The following is an 18,377-nucleotide window of genomic DNA, read 5'->3' as shown; positions in this document are numbered from 1 at the left end:
ACTGAGGACAAAGTCACAGTTCTACGTTTTTCCACCCACAATCCCTTCCCATTTCATTGGTAGAAGGAATTTCTGAATACCATATGTCCCTATGGAATCTCAGTACATCTTTTTCTCATGTATGAGGAAAGTTTTTGTAATCATAGCCTTGTTTTTGTAAACATAGCCTTGCTTTGTAAATATCTTATAGCCCTTTAAAACTTTTTGCCACCCATAAGAAATAAAAGAACCCCAAACAACAAACCAAACCAATCAACCCACAGAATTGTAGGTAACTAAACTTTATTTATGAGACAATGTGTCACCATATGGTCTTATTGCTGTTAGTTTGTCCACAAATATGGTTCTGCTTATGTAAAATTAGACTTCAGTAGAGACCTGTTCATTCTTTTTCTTCCTGTGCAAGAGCTGGTTCATACTAAAGCTCTTCCAAAATCGGCATTTTTTCCCTGACTGGAAAGGCAATAAATGCCGAAAGGAAAAGAACAATCAATTTTGGAGTATCACCACTTTTTTTTTTGGTATGGTTTCATTTTTTTTGAATTCTCCTGTGATTGCTCAAGTTGATATGGAATAAAACTCCTGTTAAGTTAATATTTGTTTGGAGGCAAAAATGTTAAAATCTGATACTATTCTGAAGAGCCACTGCTCTTGAGCTCACCTCAACAATCCCCAGGCAGTCAAGCTGTCGTGTCCCATAAACTGGGAAGGATGAGAAGAAGTTTCATGTGTTAAGAGCTGAATAAGTCTGCATGAATCTGGATCCCTTTTCTCAGCACACACAAATTCCATTGTAGCTTCTGGAAAGGGTGTCTAGAAGTTGGTGTGTCAGCAGAGGTCATATTTTGATCAGAACCTCAAAATGGTGCCTGACTTGCTGGAAGAGAAATGAGGATAACAGGGGATTTCTGTGAAGGAAGACTTGCCAACAAGGAGCACTGGAACAGTTGAGAGAGGTTTTCACCAAACAGATTTAAAAGATGTTATTCTGAAACGCCAGAAGATAATGGGGAAGGGATGTAGACCCGTGTGCCTGCATGGTCTGTGTGGTGTTCCCATTTCACTTAGAGTACTGAAATGCATGTGTAATTTTATTCAGTGTTAGCTTAATCTTCTCCTTGCTGAGTGCTATCAGCTGTGGCAGAACTGTTTTAGTAGAAGATTGTGTGGATCTGAGATAACAAAATGCTGAATTATGAAATCTGAAAGGAAAACTGGATTTTGGGGAGCCAGAAACTATTAAAAGTAATTCTGTATACTGATAGTTAATTCTGCATGTGTTTGTGATGTTTCTTAGGAGTTGGGCCTCTGTCAACTACGTGAAGGCGCATCTGGCAGCAGTTTGAGGGCCATTCTGTGTACTTTCACCCTGTTGGTTTATCATACTTACGTCTCCTTAATCCTTGGTGAGACCCACTGTGTAGCTGTTCAGTCATGCTACACATTGATAGCTATTGTGATCTTCTTGAACTGAATTTTGGAACTGTGGCCAATTAGCTTTGTAACAGGAGATTGCTGTATACTTAATTATGATCTGAATTTATTATCTCTGACAAAGCTATGTCTACAGAAATGGTGAGGGTGGATACCATATACCAACATCTTGTTCCATTTCAAGGGCTGTTTCAATGTGTAACAGCAAAATTTCACAAAACATTTTTAAGTTCAGACAAGTCCTTATCCATAAATTAATGTCAGATATTGTGAAAATTATATCCAGAAAGAAGTGTGTACTCCCAAACAATTTACTTAGAAGTTCAAACATGTGGATAATTAATTGCTTTTGCTACATGGGGCTAAAAGTCACCATTAATTCTGTATGGATCTTTGACATATATTCACATTCTTTAGTATGGAAGTATTTTAGTCCTTGTCCCTCAGGCTCATCAGGAAATTAAGGAGAACTTCATTTCTTTCAGTATCACCTGTACTTCATTACTGAGCTCAAAATTAGGAAACGAGGCAGCCGAGGAATGTTTGCCTAACTTGCTAAAGCAATTCAAGGGATTTAAAAATCTAACTAGGATCTATAATGGAACAGTTTATTCATGTATTCTATTCTGTTTCTACTTACAGATATCTAATATCTCAAAAGCATTTATTACCTTCAGGACAATAATTCTTTTTTATAGAAACACAATATGATGAAATAATTCTGCTTTTGCATAAAAGCAGTCATTCATTAATCCTTTTAAGCCATAATATGATTTGGAAATGAAAATCTTAATCTATTAAACTATTTTTAAGTACATTGAGGTTGGTTTATTATGTTTTCTAGGTACAGGGGAAGCTAACCTTCAGGAAGCAGACAGTCTCCTTGAACCGTACCTCCATAAATTTCCAAATGTGTGTATTCTCAATAAATCTTATAACAGCAATGTACTTCCCTAACCATAAAATGGTAACCGGGTATTTTTCTCATCTCCTTTCAAGGGTTCCATTATTCTGTTTTATGCTGCCAGAATAGATATACTGAAAGGAAATTTTGAAAAGGTAAATAATTTTTTTCTTTTTAAAGTTTCTATTTGTTCAGTGTTCAACTTAGGGGGAAAAATACCTGATTCATCTAAGTAACTTATTTTAGTTGGACTTATAATGGTGGTTTTATCCCAGTTCATGTTCAGTGTCAATATTGATTCCATATCTCTCTCTGTAAGTGAGACTGAAAGGGAAGATTTTCTCCTTTTACTAGTTGGGTGTTCTCCACTTGTGTGCTAGGAAAGAATTTGCTCTGTAGTTAGACTTGGCTCTCATGTGGAGCAGTAATTGAGGCAATTTTCATCATTCTTACTTAACTGCATCATAGGCGCAGTTGAGGTTCCAAGAATGCATAGCAGCCCAGCAAGAGTGGAAACAGATTCATCATCTCTGTTACTGGGAATTGATGTGGTGCTACACCTTCCAGCAGAACTGGCTTCAAGCATATCGGTATGCAGACCTGCTCAGCAAAGAGAGCAGGTGGTCTAAGGTAAATGGGCAGGTGGATGTTGTTATAATGTACCAGTAGCCTCTCGCAGAAACTTGCATTTCCATTCACACAATAAGTGTAACTCTTGCTTTCTTCTGAAACCCATAACCAAAGGCACAATAGCACCAAAATGGTAGGTTTAACTGGGTTGTTAAGGAGGAATTTTTATTTCACATTCTGAAGCGCTAGAGCCATAGCTAGCAATGCTTCAGCCCCTCTTAAAACAGAGGTACTTACCAGAGCTGTGATGAAAGAAGAGGGAGAGGAAAACTGTTAACTTGCATCTCAAGTCAAGTTCTAACACTCGCTAATAAAACTTGGCTGAAGACACTGTGTTTGTTGCTTAATTATAAACAGATGAGAGCAGGCTTGCTCAACAGATGCTTTGCGACATGAAGTGGGAAGGCTGCTGGAGACAAGGTCTCACAAGAAAAGTTTGGGGTGTAGACCTTTTCCGTGTAAAACCATTTCTCAAAGTATGAACCCAGCACAATGTGCAAATAATTTTTGATACATAATTTTTGTTCCTTTCTAGATTACAGTTTTATTATGCTTAGTGGAAAAAGGGATACATCCAATTCTTGACAAAAGAGGAAAAGAATAGTATATTCAATGTGAAGTGCAAATGTCTTGAATAGAATCATGGAAGCTTCTTTTTTACCTCTGCAAAGTCCAGTTACTGAACCTTCCTTGAATTAGTACTCACATATTTTCTTCTGGTTTTTTTCAGGCATGTCTCTACATGTAAGAGATCATATAATAACATTAACTGACTTTAAAATAGTTATGTCATTTAATCTTATCTTTTTATCAGTGACTTGCATAATAAATTGTCCTATTATTTGCAGGAGACACTGTTAGCATTCTAACTTATTTAGAATATTAATAAATATGTTGAAAATAAAATTATAGCATAAACTATGTGACAAAGGAAAAGCTAGAATCCTATAGTTCCACCTGCCTGAGAATTACTGGAAACACTTCGTTGCAGCAAGTGGGTTGAGAGACTTGAGCCCTTAATGTATTGACTGAACGCAGCAAATTAGATGTGGTAATATGTTGCTGTTTCTTTTTTAAATAGGCAATATATGTATTCCAGAAGGCAGCAATTCTATGTATGTTTCCAGAGGATGATTTGAAAAGGACTGGTGAGGACATTGTATCTTTATTCAGGTAAATATTTATAGAGCAACTAGGTGTACAGTTGTCTTCTCCCATATAAAAGTTTTTGACTGGAGTTTCTTCATCTTGTGTGACTGATTTCCTACTTATAACGAACAACTTTCCCATTTTTCCTCTTTGCTTTTAGTGTCATAATATTTAAAATGCTGCTTTTATCAGCAAACACATTCTGCAACTGCGGTCTCAGTGGTGTGAAAAAATTTAAGATGTTATGCTTCAGAGGAGAACAGCAAATCTTCCTAAATGAAATAAAATGAAATAAAAATTACATAAAGCAACTTTCTGTTTTGCATTTCCCTCCTTGTAGACAAGTGGATGGTCTAAAACAGAGAATTGCGGGAAAATCTATCCCAACTGAGAAGTTTGCAGTGAGGAAGGCTCGACGCTATGCAAGTCCTCAACCAGTGAAGCTGATACTACCTGCCTTGGTATTTATGCTTGCTTTCTTTTTGTCCTTTTCAAATAGAGAAATATATTGTTCTTCCCCTGTATAATGAATTATACTTTATCAGGCAGTGTGTGTCTGCTTTTTTTAAAATTTTTTTTTAAGAATTATTGCATTAATGCAATCACAGAATGATATGGGGTTGGAGGGGACCTCTGGACATCATCTAGTCCAACCCCCCTGCCTAAGTAGGTCCTCCTAGAGCAGGTTGCACAGGAACTTGTCCAGGCGGGTTTTGAATGTCTCCAGAGACAGAGACTCTACTACCTCTCTGGGAAGTGTGCTCCAGTGTTCTGCCACCCTCAAAGTAAAGAAGTTCCTCCTCCTGTTTAGATGGAACTTCTTATGTATAGGTTTGTGCCCATTTCCTCTTGTCCTGTCACTGGGCACCACCGGAAAAAGACTGGCCCCCTCCTCTATAGGAGTTGATCAGATCCCCCCTCAGCCTTCTGTTCTCCAGACTAAAAAGACTCAAGTCCCTCAGCCTTTCCTCATAAGAGAGGTGCCTCAGGCCCCTAATCATCTTCGTAGCCCTTTGCTGTACCCACTCCAACAGTTCCCTGTCCTTCTTGAACTGGGGAGCCCAGAACTGGACACAGTACTCCAGATGGGGCCTCACCAGGGCAGAGTAGAGGGGCAGGATAACCTCCCTCAACCTGCTGGTCACACTCTTCCTGATGCGCCCCAGGATGCCATTGGCCTTCTTGGCCATAAGAGCACATTGCTGGCTGATCCCATAATGCAGTGGGATTTTTGTGATATGTACTAGGGGCTAGATCATGCTACTAACTACTAGCAGTCCAGAACCAGAGTCAGATTTTTCATGTGGAAGCTCAAACATACTGAGGACGATTGCTGTTGCCACATGAGGCTGAAAGTCACCTTTCAGCTAGAAATCTGCATGGGTTTCTAGCGTATGTGTTCATGCCCTTTAGTTTGGCAGGATTTCAGTCTTTGTCCTCCAGACTCATTAGGAAGTTAAGGAGTACGTCAGCACTTTCTGTTCTTCTGGTGAAAATGAAGAGTGGTGGGATGTTTTTAGTTTGTGGGTTCTTTCCTTATATTGAGTCTGAGTAAAACATGCAGGAGTTAATGATACTTTGTGAATGCTATTCTAATTTCCCATGCTTTTAACTTCAGAGGTATTAGTCGTTCACAGTCTAGTTATGCGGGCACAGTAGTGGTACTTTGTGTATGTGATGATAAAATTTTTGTGCATGGATAATTTAGGAACAACTGAAGATGAAAAATATAATATGAGAAGAAATTTCTTACGTTAGAGCTCATCGATATAGAAAGAGGAGTCCAAAGAAAATTAATCCATCCGTTTTAAAATCCATTGTATATTCAATTACATAAAAGACCTAAGCAATAAAGCTGTCCTGGGCTTGTACAGCACAGTGCTATTCAGTTGTGGGCATATGTATCTTTGGTCTTGCTGTCAAATCCAGTATCTTTTAATTTAAGAATTTTTCCATCATGAGTTAAGCTAAAATAAATGTAGTGTCTGGTGTGAATGCAGTAAGCATAAATTAGGACTGCAGAATTAAAACAAATCTAGCATAAGGTACTCGATAGTGTCAATAATGCTATTTCAGGCATCGATAGAATAATTTCTTTTCTCCCTGTGAAACCCACATCCTTACGGCACAAATATAAGTGGAAATATTTCAACAGTGTATCATATCAGCTTCAGCGTGGCATCAGGCTTCATATTTCAGAGGCTTAATTACAATTCAAATACAGTAGAACAAATGATACTCTTACATTTGCGGTGACTGAGTAAAGATCTTGGCAAAGTTTCATATTGATTATGAATACTGATATGATAATTCATATGATTATGAATTGATTATGAACAGACATACTCCGCATGTCTGTTCTCTCATTCTCTTTGTGTTACAGTGTGATAAAACTTAATGCATTGAAACAGACATATTGCTTGTTATTGCACTGAAGCATCTGGAAAGCTTTGTACCAGGATTTACCTTGATTTTTTTAAAAGATAAGATTTTGTACACATTACATGGAAAACGTGTTGGATGTGTGTATCGAAACAACGTTTTTATCCAGAAAGTTTTACCTGCTTTACCTATAGATTACAGCATCTCTACATAAACACACGCATGAGCGTGTGTTTGGGTGCATGTGTATATGTGTATACAGTATTTACACGCACACACTCACAAATGCACACACAAATTTATCTATAATCCTGTAGAAAGTAACTACTTTCAGCTGCTTCTTCAGTTTGTATGGCAGAGGCCACAAATTGAACCTAAAATACCCAGTTTTGCTGATGTGCTACATAGGTGATGGTAAACTATCACGCAATAAAATCTGTGCAGTTTTGTTTTTAAAGATTTCTGAAAACGCGTGATAGAACCCATTAAAAAGGTGTCAAAACTTTCAAAACATAGAAACCCAGGTTAACTTTGCCCACACCCATTCAGTGTAATTTTGTGTCCCCTATACATAAATACTCTTATGCAATCCTAATTAAATGATTATTAATGCAAATGCAATTGTCTTTGTAAACTTCTGTGTAACTGACAGGATGTCCCGTACTCATCGTGGGTAGTTATTTGAAGTCATACAGATACTTTTATTTGTGGGGTTCTCAACAGTGAGTGTTTTGGCTTTGAAACCTTCATATTGTTTAAAACAGGTTTTTGTAGGCAGTATTTTTATGTGCTCAAAATGCTCCATAACAGCCTTCCAACAGATAATCTTCAGTTAAATATTTATGCTATTCCATGAGTGTGTTGTGTATTTTTTTTCTCAGGAAATGATGTACGTTTGGAATGGCTTTGCAATTGTGGGCAAAAGAGCAGACCTCACTGAAAGTTTACTGGTAACAATTGAAAAAGAAGAAACTGCTCTACAAAATGAAACTAGTAAGTGATCAGTTAAGATGGAATTAATAAGCTGGTAAGAAGTGCTGAAGTTTTTCTTTGCTTCTGTCTATTGATGTTTTGTGAGGTAAGTTTTGGCTCAGGCAAGGTGCTATTGAATCTGAGCATGGGAATTTTGGAGCCACGTGGAAGTTAGTAGCACTTCTTCAATATGTACTTTATCCAGCTTGATTGATGCTGCAGAAGAATACAGAAGACTCAAGGATGTGAGGTTATTAGTTACAGAACTTAACTGAGTCTTGCTAAGACATTCCAGTCTGAGAGCATTCTTGGAGTGTAATCTGCTAATTTCTTACCCGTCTGATAAACAATTTTTCTAAACCAGTTTGCACCATGCTTTTACTTTACTGGACACACATATACTGAGCAGAATATCACTAAGTATAAAGGAAATAATGAAGTACTGTACATGAGTCTGTTTGGTTTTTTACTTATTGCAGCCAGGTGTACCTGGTTTTATCAGGTGGCTGCTGCCATCTGTCCTGTGAACTTCTCAGTAGACTTCTCTTTTATGTTCTTCAAGAATGAATAAATAAATATTATCCTTTTGCATGTGAAACTGTTTTTATTGGTAATACATTAAAAATAATTTCTATTGAACCTCAATTTAATCACACCTATCAACAATTGAGCAAAAGTTAGTTTTGCTGCATTATTAAAACATTTATTATGAATTGTACGAGTACATCTAATTATGACTTACATATAAACTGAAGTGATGCATCAGAAGTTATACAAGGACATACAAGAAATGCACACTGGTGAAATCTGGATGCTATAATAAGATAAATGAGAGTAACTTGAAAGGCCAAGACTGAATTGGGTCCCTTTAATTTTTTTATTCTGTTCACATTTCTGCATAATTGGTAGTATACCTCTTAAATGTCAAATGTTTTCCTTTTTTGTTGTCATATTAAAACCAAAAGATAACAATAAGCAAGACGTGCAAATAAAGTCATGTTCCGATGAGTTCTGTGGGGAGGGTTCTGTCAGGAGCTGTAAGGAATCTGGTGCTGTATCGAGCAGAGGTTTGTGCTTTAAGTGCTAATCCAATGTAACAGTGAAGTAAATTTCCTGTCAAATTCCGAAGCAAAGATGCACAAGGTAGCAAAATAAAAGGAACAGAAATAAGACCAGTATGTTTTTCTTACGGAAATATGCAGTTTACAAATAGGATGTAATCTGGAAGCGTATTTGTGTTTTATCTGTATCTTTTTTAATAATAACTGCAGTCAAATGTAGTTTTGTTCCAGACTTTGTATCTGTGAACCTGACTTGCATTTAAAGATGTGGGCTCAGAGAAGGTAAACACTTTGATTACCAGAATCACTTCTCAACTGAGACCCAAAGAAAGTGATTAAGACTATCACACAGTCATCTGTCATCTCCAGTCATCTCCAAGATACGAAGAAGGAATTTGTAACTTCAAGAAAAAAATCATTTTGTGTATGTTTTACAATCCTGATAATGATATTTCCTCTGGTATAGAGAACTGCATGAAGATGGTTCTCCCACATGTATTGCAAGGTTGCCTATATTAAATTGGCCTGTTCATTTACTGTCATTTACTGTCAGTGTTTTGGCATAATAGCTTTTCTTCCTGTGGGAAATACCAGTGAGATACTAGTTGAAGTTGTTAAAGACTGGCAAGCTTTTACTGACATCAGTGCTTGCCCCCAATAATTTCAATGAATGAGTCCTTTAGGAGACAGTCATATGAATGTGATTATTTAGCCTAGCAAAACAGGCTAGAGGGAATGCAAAATACTCACCCACTGCGCTTCTACCTGTCACTAAAAGCGCAGTCTGTCAGTTTTTATCTATCAAGACTTTCTGGGTTTAAACACAGACAGAAATAAGCCTGAATGTAGTGGCAAAGCACTTCACTGAATCCTAAGATGCTTTAGTCTTGCATGTTTCAGAACCGTTTACGTAGGATTTTTTTGGCAGACTATTAAGAAAAAAAATTAATGTGACCTTAGAGAGCTGGTAATTAGTTGTAAACAACATGATCTGAAGGGCGAGTGTTTTGCTTCCTGAGTTGTTAATATATGTGCTGCCATCTGTCTATCCGTATGTGTTTTCTTCCCTTTCTTTTCCTCCCCTGCACCCAGCAAATGCTATAAACCAAGGCAACAAAAAAGGACCATGTTTGTTAAGGTTATATTTCTGAATTGCTTCACAAAAGCTTTTTCATCTGATATTTTTAGTCCTATTGAACTTAAAAACTTTCTTGAATTTTCCAAATGTTATACACTACTAGTGAAGCTTCTTAATTGTTAGAGATAATAGGAATACTAATAAACTAATTTTCTTGAATTTGTACTGCCAAATAATGCTTCTGAAAAGTTCTGCAGGACAGAGTCCTAGGGTGTTCTTGTGCTTTTCATGTTACTGGTTGTACTGGAGGTTTGCCAGCGCTCTGCAACAGGGGAAGCTATTAAGATAATGTAGTGTGAAGGACATTTCAGTCTCACTGTAGGTTTTGCTTCCTGTTTTAGATGTTATAAATACAGAAGTCTTGACCTGATGCCAGTTTATGCCCTGCTTTGTACTAACTTCCAGATACAAAAGGCTGCGGAATATTTAGCTGTTTCAATTTCTTCCTATTTCTTCTTAGCCTGTATCTTTAAAGAGAAAGATGTTATGCATGCATCTTCTTTAGTAGACAATATTTAAAATTGTGCCAGAAGGTTATGTGTGTTTTGAGGTATAAAATCTGAGAAGCAAAGTCCTGAGTCTGAATACATATTCCCTACTGAAAATCTGATTTTCCTTTTCACGATGTCTTCAAATTGTTTGATGATGTATCTTGCTTTTACTTTTAGATCACAATGAATACTATATGGATGATGTGTGCATGTTGCAGTTACTGAAAGGCCTCTGCCTGAAACACTTAGGAAGACTAATGCAAGCTGAACTATGTTTCAGTAAAGTAATTCAAAGGTAACAGTAACATGAACAGACTTTTTACCTTTATATTTTGTAGCCTTGGGTGAGATTTCTAATACTCCTGAAGAAGCCATCATGTTAGAATTTTGATTAAACTTCAGTATCCTGTTAAGGAGCTGGAGTTAAAATCCTTCTGAAAGTAGTTGGAGAACTACAAAACTTTGCTAGCATTTTTCTATACCAAATTAACATTATATAGTATTATATAAATGCAATGGTTTAGATGAAATAAATCAAACTGATGGGTAATGCGTTTATCTGAATACGTTTGGAACTAGTATTTTTGTATTTGCAGAGCTATCGATGTAAGTAAAGATAATTCAACTGGATTTCCTGTTTTAGTGTGTTTTCAGGATTTATTACTTCAGGAGTTAATGCTTCTCTTTGCAGATGATAAATTGTTGCTACTTGTTTCAGTTGAAAACTCGAATTTTCTGTGTTGTGGATTTATCAAATACATTAGGTCTCAGATCCATATCTACTGTAATAACTTTTCTTTATATAACACTGAGTCATGTACCGATTGTAGTTGTAAACTTCAAAGAATTTTCAGAGTAATTAGGCTGATGAAAGCAGTTTTTACATATGCATTTTTTTTCTACTAAATAATTTAGAAAAAATAATATTTAAGGATAATTTGTTATGTATACTTTTATTGCTTGTTCCAATTTTCTTGCCATCTTGCCTTCTCTTACTGTTTCGGACATCCCAAATGAGTTTAGTCAAGCGCTCTTCAAGTTGCAGTTCAGCAGAGCTTGATTGGTTTCAAGTTAAAGGAATGGTGTTTGTGAAAACCTTGCTCCAAATGTAGTTGACACACTGGGGGCTCCTAGAGCTGAGACGTCTCAAAAACTTGAGACAACACTTCTTAAAGTCTGTGTTTTGCATGGGGCGGGATGAAAAGTTTTCTGGTAAATTAAATACCTACATTCTGGTCAGCTTTACTCTCTACATTTCTTGGACTGTTACAGTACATTTAGACTGTTTATGACATAAGTAGTCTCCCTGCTTTGACACACTTCCGTGCATCAAGGCTTTTCTTGGCAGATGAGGTGCCTCTGTAGAAGTGTTCCTCTCCAAGTGTTGTGAGAGCTTCTGCAGTGCTTGTTGCAAACTTCTTCATTCTGCAGTATTGGTTGATTTTACTCTAAGCATCAAAGAGCTGATTGCAAAAGGCACAGGACGTGCCAAAATATGAGATGCCGTCTTCACCTCATTCTATACTGGCAAGATCAGCCTTCAGGAATTCCAGGTCCACAAAGCCCGTGGGAAAGTCTAGAATATGCAAGAATTACCCCTTGACAGAGGAGGGTCAAGCTCGGAAAAGTGTGGACAGAGTAGTCATACATATGTCCATGGCAACTCAACATACTGAAGTACATGGGACACTGGCATATAACCGTGAATGATGAGGGAGCTGGCCAGTGTCATTATAACACTCCATTATCTTTGAAAGGTCGTGGCAATTAGGGGAAGCTCCTGAGGACTGGAAGAAAGCAAATGGCACTCCTATCTTCAAGAAGATCAAGGAGGAGCATCTGGGGAACTGCAGGCCACTCAGCTTTTCATCAGCCCCTGGGAGGGTGGAGTAAATAATTCTGGAAGCAATTTCTAAACTTCTGAAGGTGATCAGGAGTAGCCAGCATGGATATATGAAGGGGAAATCATGCTTAACCATCCTTATAGTCTTCCAGTATGAGACGACTGGCTCAGTAGATGAGGGGACAGCAGTGGATGTTCTTTATCTTGAGTCTAGAAAGGTTTTTGACACTGTCTTCCACAATATCATCACAGACAAACTGATGAAGTCTCAACTATGTAGGTGGGCACTGGGGTGAATTGAAAACTGGTCAAACTGCTGTGTTCAGAAGGCTGTGATCAGTAGCATGAAGTCAGCTGGAGGCCAGTCACCAGTAGAATAATGTGGAGTTCAATGCTGGGGCCAATAGTTTTTAACATCTTCATTCATGACTGGCATGATGGGACAGAATGCAACTTCAGCAAATGTGCAGATGATACAAAGTAGGAGAGTACGCTAGGTGGTTGTGCTGCCATTCAGAGCAACCTGGACAGGCTGGAGAAATGGGCTGACAGCAACCTTATGAAGTTCAATGAAGGGAAGTGCCACTCCCTACCCTTTGGGGAGCAATAACCCCATGCAGTAGCACAGGCTGTTGGGAGCTGACTGGCTGGAAAGCAGCTTGTCAGAAAATGCCCTGGGGATCCAGGGCATTGAGGTCAACTCCAAGTTGACCAAGAGCCAGCAATGTGCCTTTGCAACAAAGATGGCAAACAGTGTCCTGAGTTGCATTAGGAAAAGTGTCATCAGGAGGTCGAGGGTAGTGGTCCTTCCTCCCCTCTCAATGCTGGAGACGCCACATCTGGGGTACTGTGTCCAGTCCTGGACTCACTGGTACAAAGGAGACATGGATATACTGGAGCAAGTCTAACAAAGGGTCACAAAGATAATTAAAGGCTTGAAGCATCTGTTATGTAAGAAGAAGCCAAAAGAGCTGGGAGTATTCAGCCTGGAAAAGAGGCAACCTAAAAGGGTTACCTGAAGGGAGTGTGTTGTTTTTTATTTAAAAAAAAAAAAAAAAGAGCCAAGCTCTTCTCAATGGTGCCAGAACCAGAAGAAACAAGCACAAACTGAAATGCAGGAAATAATGTTTAAACATAAGGAGATTTTTTTTTTTTTTTGTCAAACACTGGCACAGGTTGCCCCGTGAGACTGCGGGGTCTCCATCCTTGGAGATATTTGAAACCTAGGTGGACACAGTCTGGGACAGGTTGCTTCTGTTGATCTTGCTTTGAGCAGACGATTGGACTAGATGATCTCCAGAGGTGCCTTTGAGCCACAGTGATTCTAAGAATTTCTTGTATTGAGGAAAAGTTGAATTTTCTTACTTCTCTGCTGATTTACTCATGCAAGCTGGGGTAAGGCGGTCTCAGTTCTGTGAGTAGGAAAGAAGTATTTGTATTACTCTGCCTAACCTAATGAAAGTTGTTTTTATCTCAAGTCATCTTTTTGGATGGTTGGCTTTTTTTGAACTAAGTCACACAATGACAGGATGAGGGGCAATGGGCACAAGCTGGAACACAAGAAGTTCCATTCAAATATGAGGAAAAACAACTTTACGGTGAGGGTGACAGAGCCCTGGAACAGGCTGCCCAGGGAGGTTGTGGAGTCCCCTTCTTTGGAGATTTTCAAGACCCACCTGGATGCAGTCCTGAGTAACGTGCTCTGGGCAACCCTGCTTTGGCAGGGGAGTTGGACTAGATGGTCTCTAGAGGTCCCTTCCAACTCTGGCGATTCCGTGATTCCATGTAATAGGGTCCCAGTCTTGGAACTGTGTTCATGATAGCTTGGGTAACATACCACAATGCAAATAGGGAGTAGAAAAGAATAAATTTTTACTTTGGAAGGTCAAGTTGAACATTTTTTATGCCCACTCTTTGCAGGTATAATTAATGTGCATAGAGTTAACCAGTAAAAAGGTTCCAGAGTGTTTTCTCTGGCCATGTGCTTTTACAGCCAGTGATTGCATTTAAGAGTTAACTGGTCGGTCAAGGAAACATTGTAATTAACCACTTTTGTATTTTTTTTTGGTTTTCTAGTGAGAAGCAAATAAAATATGACAGTTATTTGGTGCCATTCACCCTGTATGAATTGGGTCTCCTGTACAAGCAACAGGATGAGAGAGAAAAAGCAATAAGATACATAGAAACTGCAAAGTGAGTAGATTCTTTTTTTTTTTTTTAATTTGTGTCAGCCTGGAGATTAAGAATAACTGAGTAACTTTAGCTATGAAGGCATGCGTGTGTGTATTCTTCCTGCCAGCGCATTTGCAAAATACGAGTAGTTATAAATCTGTGTTGTCACTTGAAAAAGTTGTCTGATATAGTTGCATGTTACAGTTTCAAGAAACTCTTTTCTTCAGACACAGTGGAGTAGACAATATCAAACAAGACAGAGTATTAGGGGAAAACGTCTCCTTTTGATTTAGGCTTCAGAGATGCCGAGGCTCCACTGCATGCATGGGATGGAGCTGGAGAGTCTAGAGAAAAGATCTGTACCACCTCTGTCCCAGAGAGCAGCAGGGGGGGCTTACATGTGCTGCAGTAAAGGTGTTGGTGAGAGTGGGTTAAAAGCCAGTACCACCTCCCTTTTTCCTTTCACATCCTGTCACAGAAGAGCAGCAGAGAGCTAAATTTACTGGAGAACAGCACGTTCACTTTATCTATAGATTGTGGTATAGGGAGGTTTAGATTAGATATTAGGAAGAATTACTTTACTGAAAGAGTGGTCAAGCACTGGAACAGCCTGCCCAGGGAGGTGGTGGAGTCACCATCCCTGGAGGTATTTAAGAAACGTGTAGACATGGCTCTTCAGGGCATGGTGTAGTGCCCGGGATTGTTGGTTTGTGGTGGGGTGTTTTGTGTGAGGTTGTGGGTGTGGGGTTTAGTTGCTTTTTTTTTTGTTTGCTTGTTTGCTTGTTTGTTTGTTTTTGTGTTGTTTTTGTTTGTTTGTTTGTTTTTAATGTGGTTGGACTCGATCTCAAAGGTCCCTTCCAACCACTAAGATTCTGTGATTCTGTATGGAACAGAATTTGCCCCTTTTGTGTACAGATAGTTGTAAATGTGAGTTAGAAACAATTTCCTAAAAGCTTTTTTTAGAAACACGGTAGTTCTTTGCCTTTTTTAATGACATAATGTGATTTCTCTGTGTTTTATTACTCTGAGTTGTGTTTTGAAGCTGAATATACACTCTCTTAACAGCCTTTCTTTTTTGTAGTCTTCTAGCTTGTCTTTTCAGAGCAAATTTCAGTAATGGGAAGGGCTGTTGAAAGGATCGTAATAAGTGAAAGAGATGCTAAGACATGGATCCAATTTATCAGGACTTGTAATTGTTAGCACTGGTATAAGTCTCTGCTCAATTTGTGGAGGTAGCATGAAATGTCTTACAACACATCAATCTCTTGTTTCTTGTTAAAGAAATGAAGGCTGTTAACTTTGGTACTTCAGTGCATCTATGAACTAGAAACAATCCAGGCCAAAAATGTTTTTCTTAAAATAGCTTTGTTCTTTGCAGAAACAACTACAAAGAATACTCTATGGAGTCCAGGTTGCACTTCAGAATTCATGCAGCACTTGACAGCTTGAAGGTGTCGCCTGCTTCAACACCTTGAATGAAGAGGGATGCTTTTCATGCATACAATGCATACGATAGCCTACACAATCTTTTTGCGATCTTTTTTTTTTTTAATCAAGAAACAACCTGATGATTGTTTTCTGTCATCTCTGGTTTGATGTATGTCATTCTTTTAGAATGTTCTTTTTCTATATAGCGCATACACTATATCTACTTGATACTTTAAAGAAGACCTTATATTTTGTTTGATAAAAGTAATTTAATATTAGACTTGAATGGGGGATATTTAAAAAAAAAAGTGATGGTGCAATAAAGTTTAATGCAAACACTTTATTTTTTTAAATGAAACCAGGTGCGGGTTATGCAGTGGAACTGGTGATAACTTCTGCATTGTGTGAATGTTTGATTTTCTGCAGTACGCTTGAGACCTTTTTGCCTCTGGAACAAAAACTCAGTGTCTGCAGATAACCTTTACCCACATTTGGCATACCATGTTGTGAAATTTGTGTTCCAGAGGAAAAAATTGATCATCTTTGACTTAATTTCATTTTGGGAACAAAATGAACCCATCTGAAGTGCACTATTTTTACACTGTCAGATAAAGTTAGGCAGGGCTACATGTATAATGTCTTTGCAGATCTGCTTCACTCAGAATAAGTGATCACAGGGGATATTTTTCAGTCATAGAAAAGCGGGGCTACTAGGGACATTAAGAGATTGTGTATTCTTGGGGGTTTTTTTTGCCCTAAGGCAGATACGTCATTTCTGACAGATACATGTTTAACCTGTTTTTTTTAAAAACCAAACTTGTACTGAGAGAGGTTTTGTAACTTACACAGGATGTCTTTCCCAGTGGGAAAAGACTGGGAAATTTTTCCTGATGTCAACTCCAAATAGTTCTTGACACAAGTGAAACTGATTGCTTTCCATCTTCTCTGTCATGGGTTTGGAGAAAGGATTGTTATTTCCCTTTTTTGAAGCAGTCTTTTAATATTTGAAGACTGAGCCCCTTCTTGGTGTTCTCTGTTCTTGGGTTCCAACCAAAATAAATAAATATTTGTAGAATTCATTTATTTTCCTAATAATGGCAATAATTCATATTCATGCAAGTTGATTATGCATCAAAAAGTGAATCCACTTATGAATTTGGAATTAAGACCATGTGCATATTCTAATCACAACTTTCTACCTTCTACCCAAAATGTGTAGTAAAATTGAGTTACATTTATAAGTTTCCATGTAGTTTCACATTGATATGTGAACAGCAGTATTAAATTGATTTTCCCAATTTTTCCTCATTTTTCATTATACATGCAGATTCTACTAGTAAAATCTATTCTTAAATAAGAATATACTTGATTTTTTACTTAAGTATATACCCAATAACTGGTTTTACTAGTTATTGCAAAACTTGCTGATTTCCATATTTTATTAATGCTAGTATATTTACTTCTACACAGTAAATTCATAGTAACTCTGTTCCTGTCTACGGTTCTCTGCCCTTAACTCCCACCCTAGAAAAAAGAGAACAAAAGAAGCGGGTGAAAAAATGTGTCATCAGTAAATGAGTAACTGAAAAGTTTCTAATTAAACAGTCAATATAATGTACATGCTATAGTTAGTCTGCTCAGGTGACTGAGAGCACAGCTTACTTCTATGACTTTATCAATAATTGAGTCATTTAATTGCATACAAATCTGTAATACAGTGGCATACTTACAGGTGAAGTAAGAGTTTAAAAATATTAGCTAAATAAACATAATGGGTCTTTAGAAGTGGAAACCTAATCCAAAGTCTGTTGTCTTCACTGGTCTGGATTTGTGCCTATTGTAAATGCGTAACTAAATTGTTGTGTAAAATTAGACACCTGTAGGTTTGAAGCTTAGATACCTGAGAGACTGAATCACCAATAAATACTTATTTTAAAATACATTCTATTGACTGTAGCTAAAGTAGAAAAGATATTTGTCTCTGTCAGTAGAGAATAGCATACGCTACCAACTGACTTCTCTAATTACTTGCCCATTCATACATATCTGATTATAAGCTGTAGACAGCAAAAATAAAATTCTGCATGTGATATTTTCAGACAATACTTTTAATACCTCTTTGGGTCTTTACATGTTCAGTTGAGGATTATTTTGGTTTAATCTGATGATTGGATTGTAGCAATCAAATGGGACCATGTCATTTTCTTGTGAAAGGCAGTGAAAACAACTGCCAGTAACAGTGCTATAAGTTGTGTTTCAAATAGTAATTCACTCTACAGAAAAGTTAGAACTGGGACTACAGACTCCTAGGATGGAGCATGAAGTAGTCTCTGATATCCTGATTTTGTGGGGAGTGTCTTACAGTTAGTGTTTTATGGATGATTTGGGATAGAAATCAAAATAAAGCAAACAATGACCTTCCTTAGAATGACTTTTTTTTTAAAGTTTAGTACAGAGTGTAATGTAGCAGTGTACTTTTTTCAAGGAGAATGATACTGACTGAAGAGAGTAAAAGAGAGCTTTGTTTTCTTCAGGTAGCCTTCCAAAGTCAATATTAACACCCTGTGTATGTTACATTTTGTCTCTTTTGGGACCTGCCTTTTTGCACTCATGCAGAGAACAGGCATATCAATGCAAATTTGTGATACCCTCTGTAGTGTTTTGATGCCCTGAGGTCCCCAACATAAGTACTATTGACAGCTTGTCTTCTTTTCTGTGCTGCTGTTCCAGACTTGTTTATTAGAAAGCCTGGTTGATCAAGATTCTTAGCTTT

General features: G+C 37.7%; 1 protein-coding gene across 1 annotated transcript in view; it reads left to right on the top strand.

The window, feature by feature from the left end:
- TTC39B (tetratricopeptide repeat domain 39B) overlaps window positions 1-17,538 on the top strand; it is a 79,087-nt gene extending 61,549 nt beyond the window's left edge. Inside the window, exons 10-19 of the mRNA XM_074165876.1 lie at window positions 1,298-1,406; window positions 2,279-2,346; window positions 2,434-2,493; window positions 2,807-2,968; window positions 4,050-4,141; window positions 4,458-4,578; window positions 7,381-7,492; window positions 10,339-10,456; window positions 14,081-14,197; window positions 15,555-17,538. Coding sequence (XP_074021977.1) covers window positions 1,298-1,406; window positions 2,279-2,346; window positions 2,434-2,493; window positions 2,807-2,968; window positions 4,050-4,141; window positions 4,458-4,578; window positions 7,381-7,492; window positions 10,339-10,456; window positions 14,081-14,197; window positions 15,555-15,651 — 1,056 coding nt within the window. The 3' untranslated portion in view covers window positions 15,652-17,538. The remainder of the gene's footprint in view (window positions 1-1,297; window positions 1,407-2,278; window positions 2,347-2,433; window positions 2,494-2,806; window positions 2,969-4,049; window positions 4,142-4,457; window positions 4,579-7,380; window positions 7,493-10,338; window positions 10,457-14,080; window positions 14,198-15,554) is intronic.
- Window positions 17,539-18,377: the final 839 nt, after the last annotated feature.

The sequence above is a fragment of the Numenius arquata genome, chromosome Z, assembly GCF_964106895.1.
Source record: "Numenius arquata chromosome Z, bNumArq3.hap1.1, whole genome shotgun sequence".
In the NCBI taxonomy this organism is placed as follows: domain Eukaryota; kingdom Metazoa; phylum Chordata; class Aves; order Charadriiformes; family Scolopacidae; genus Numenius; species Numenius arquata.
Note: the sequence above shows the minus strand (reverse complement) of the source record. Positions and strands in the feature narration are given on the sequence as shown.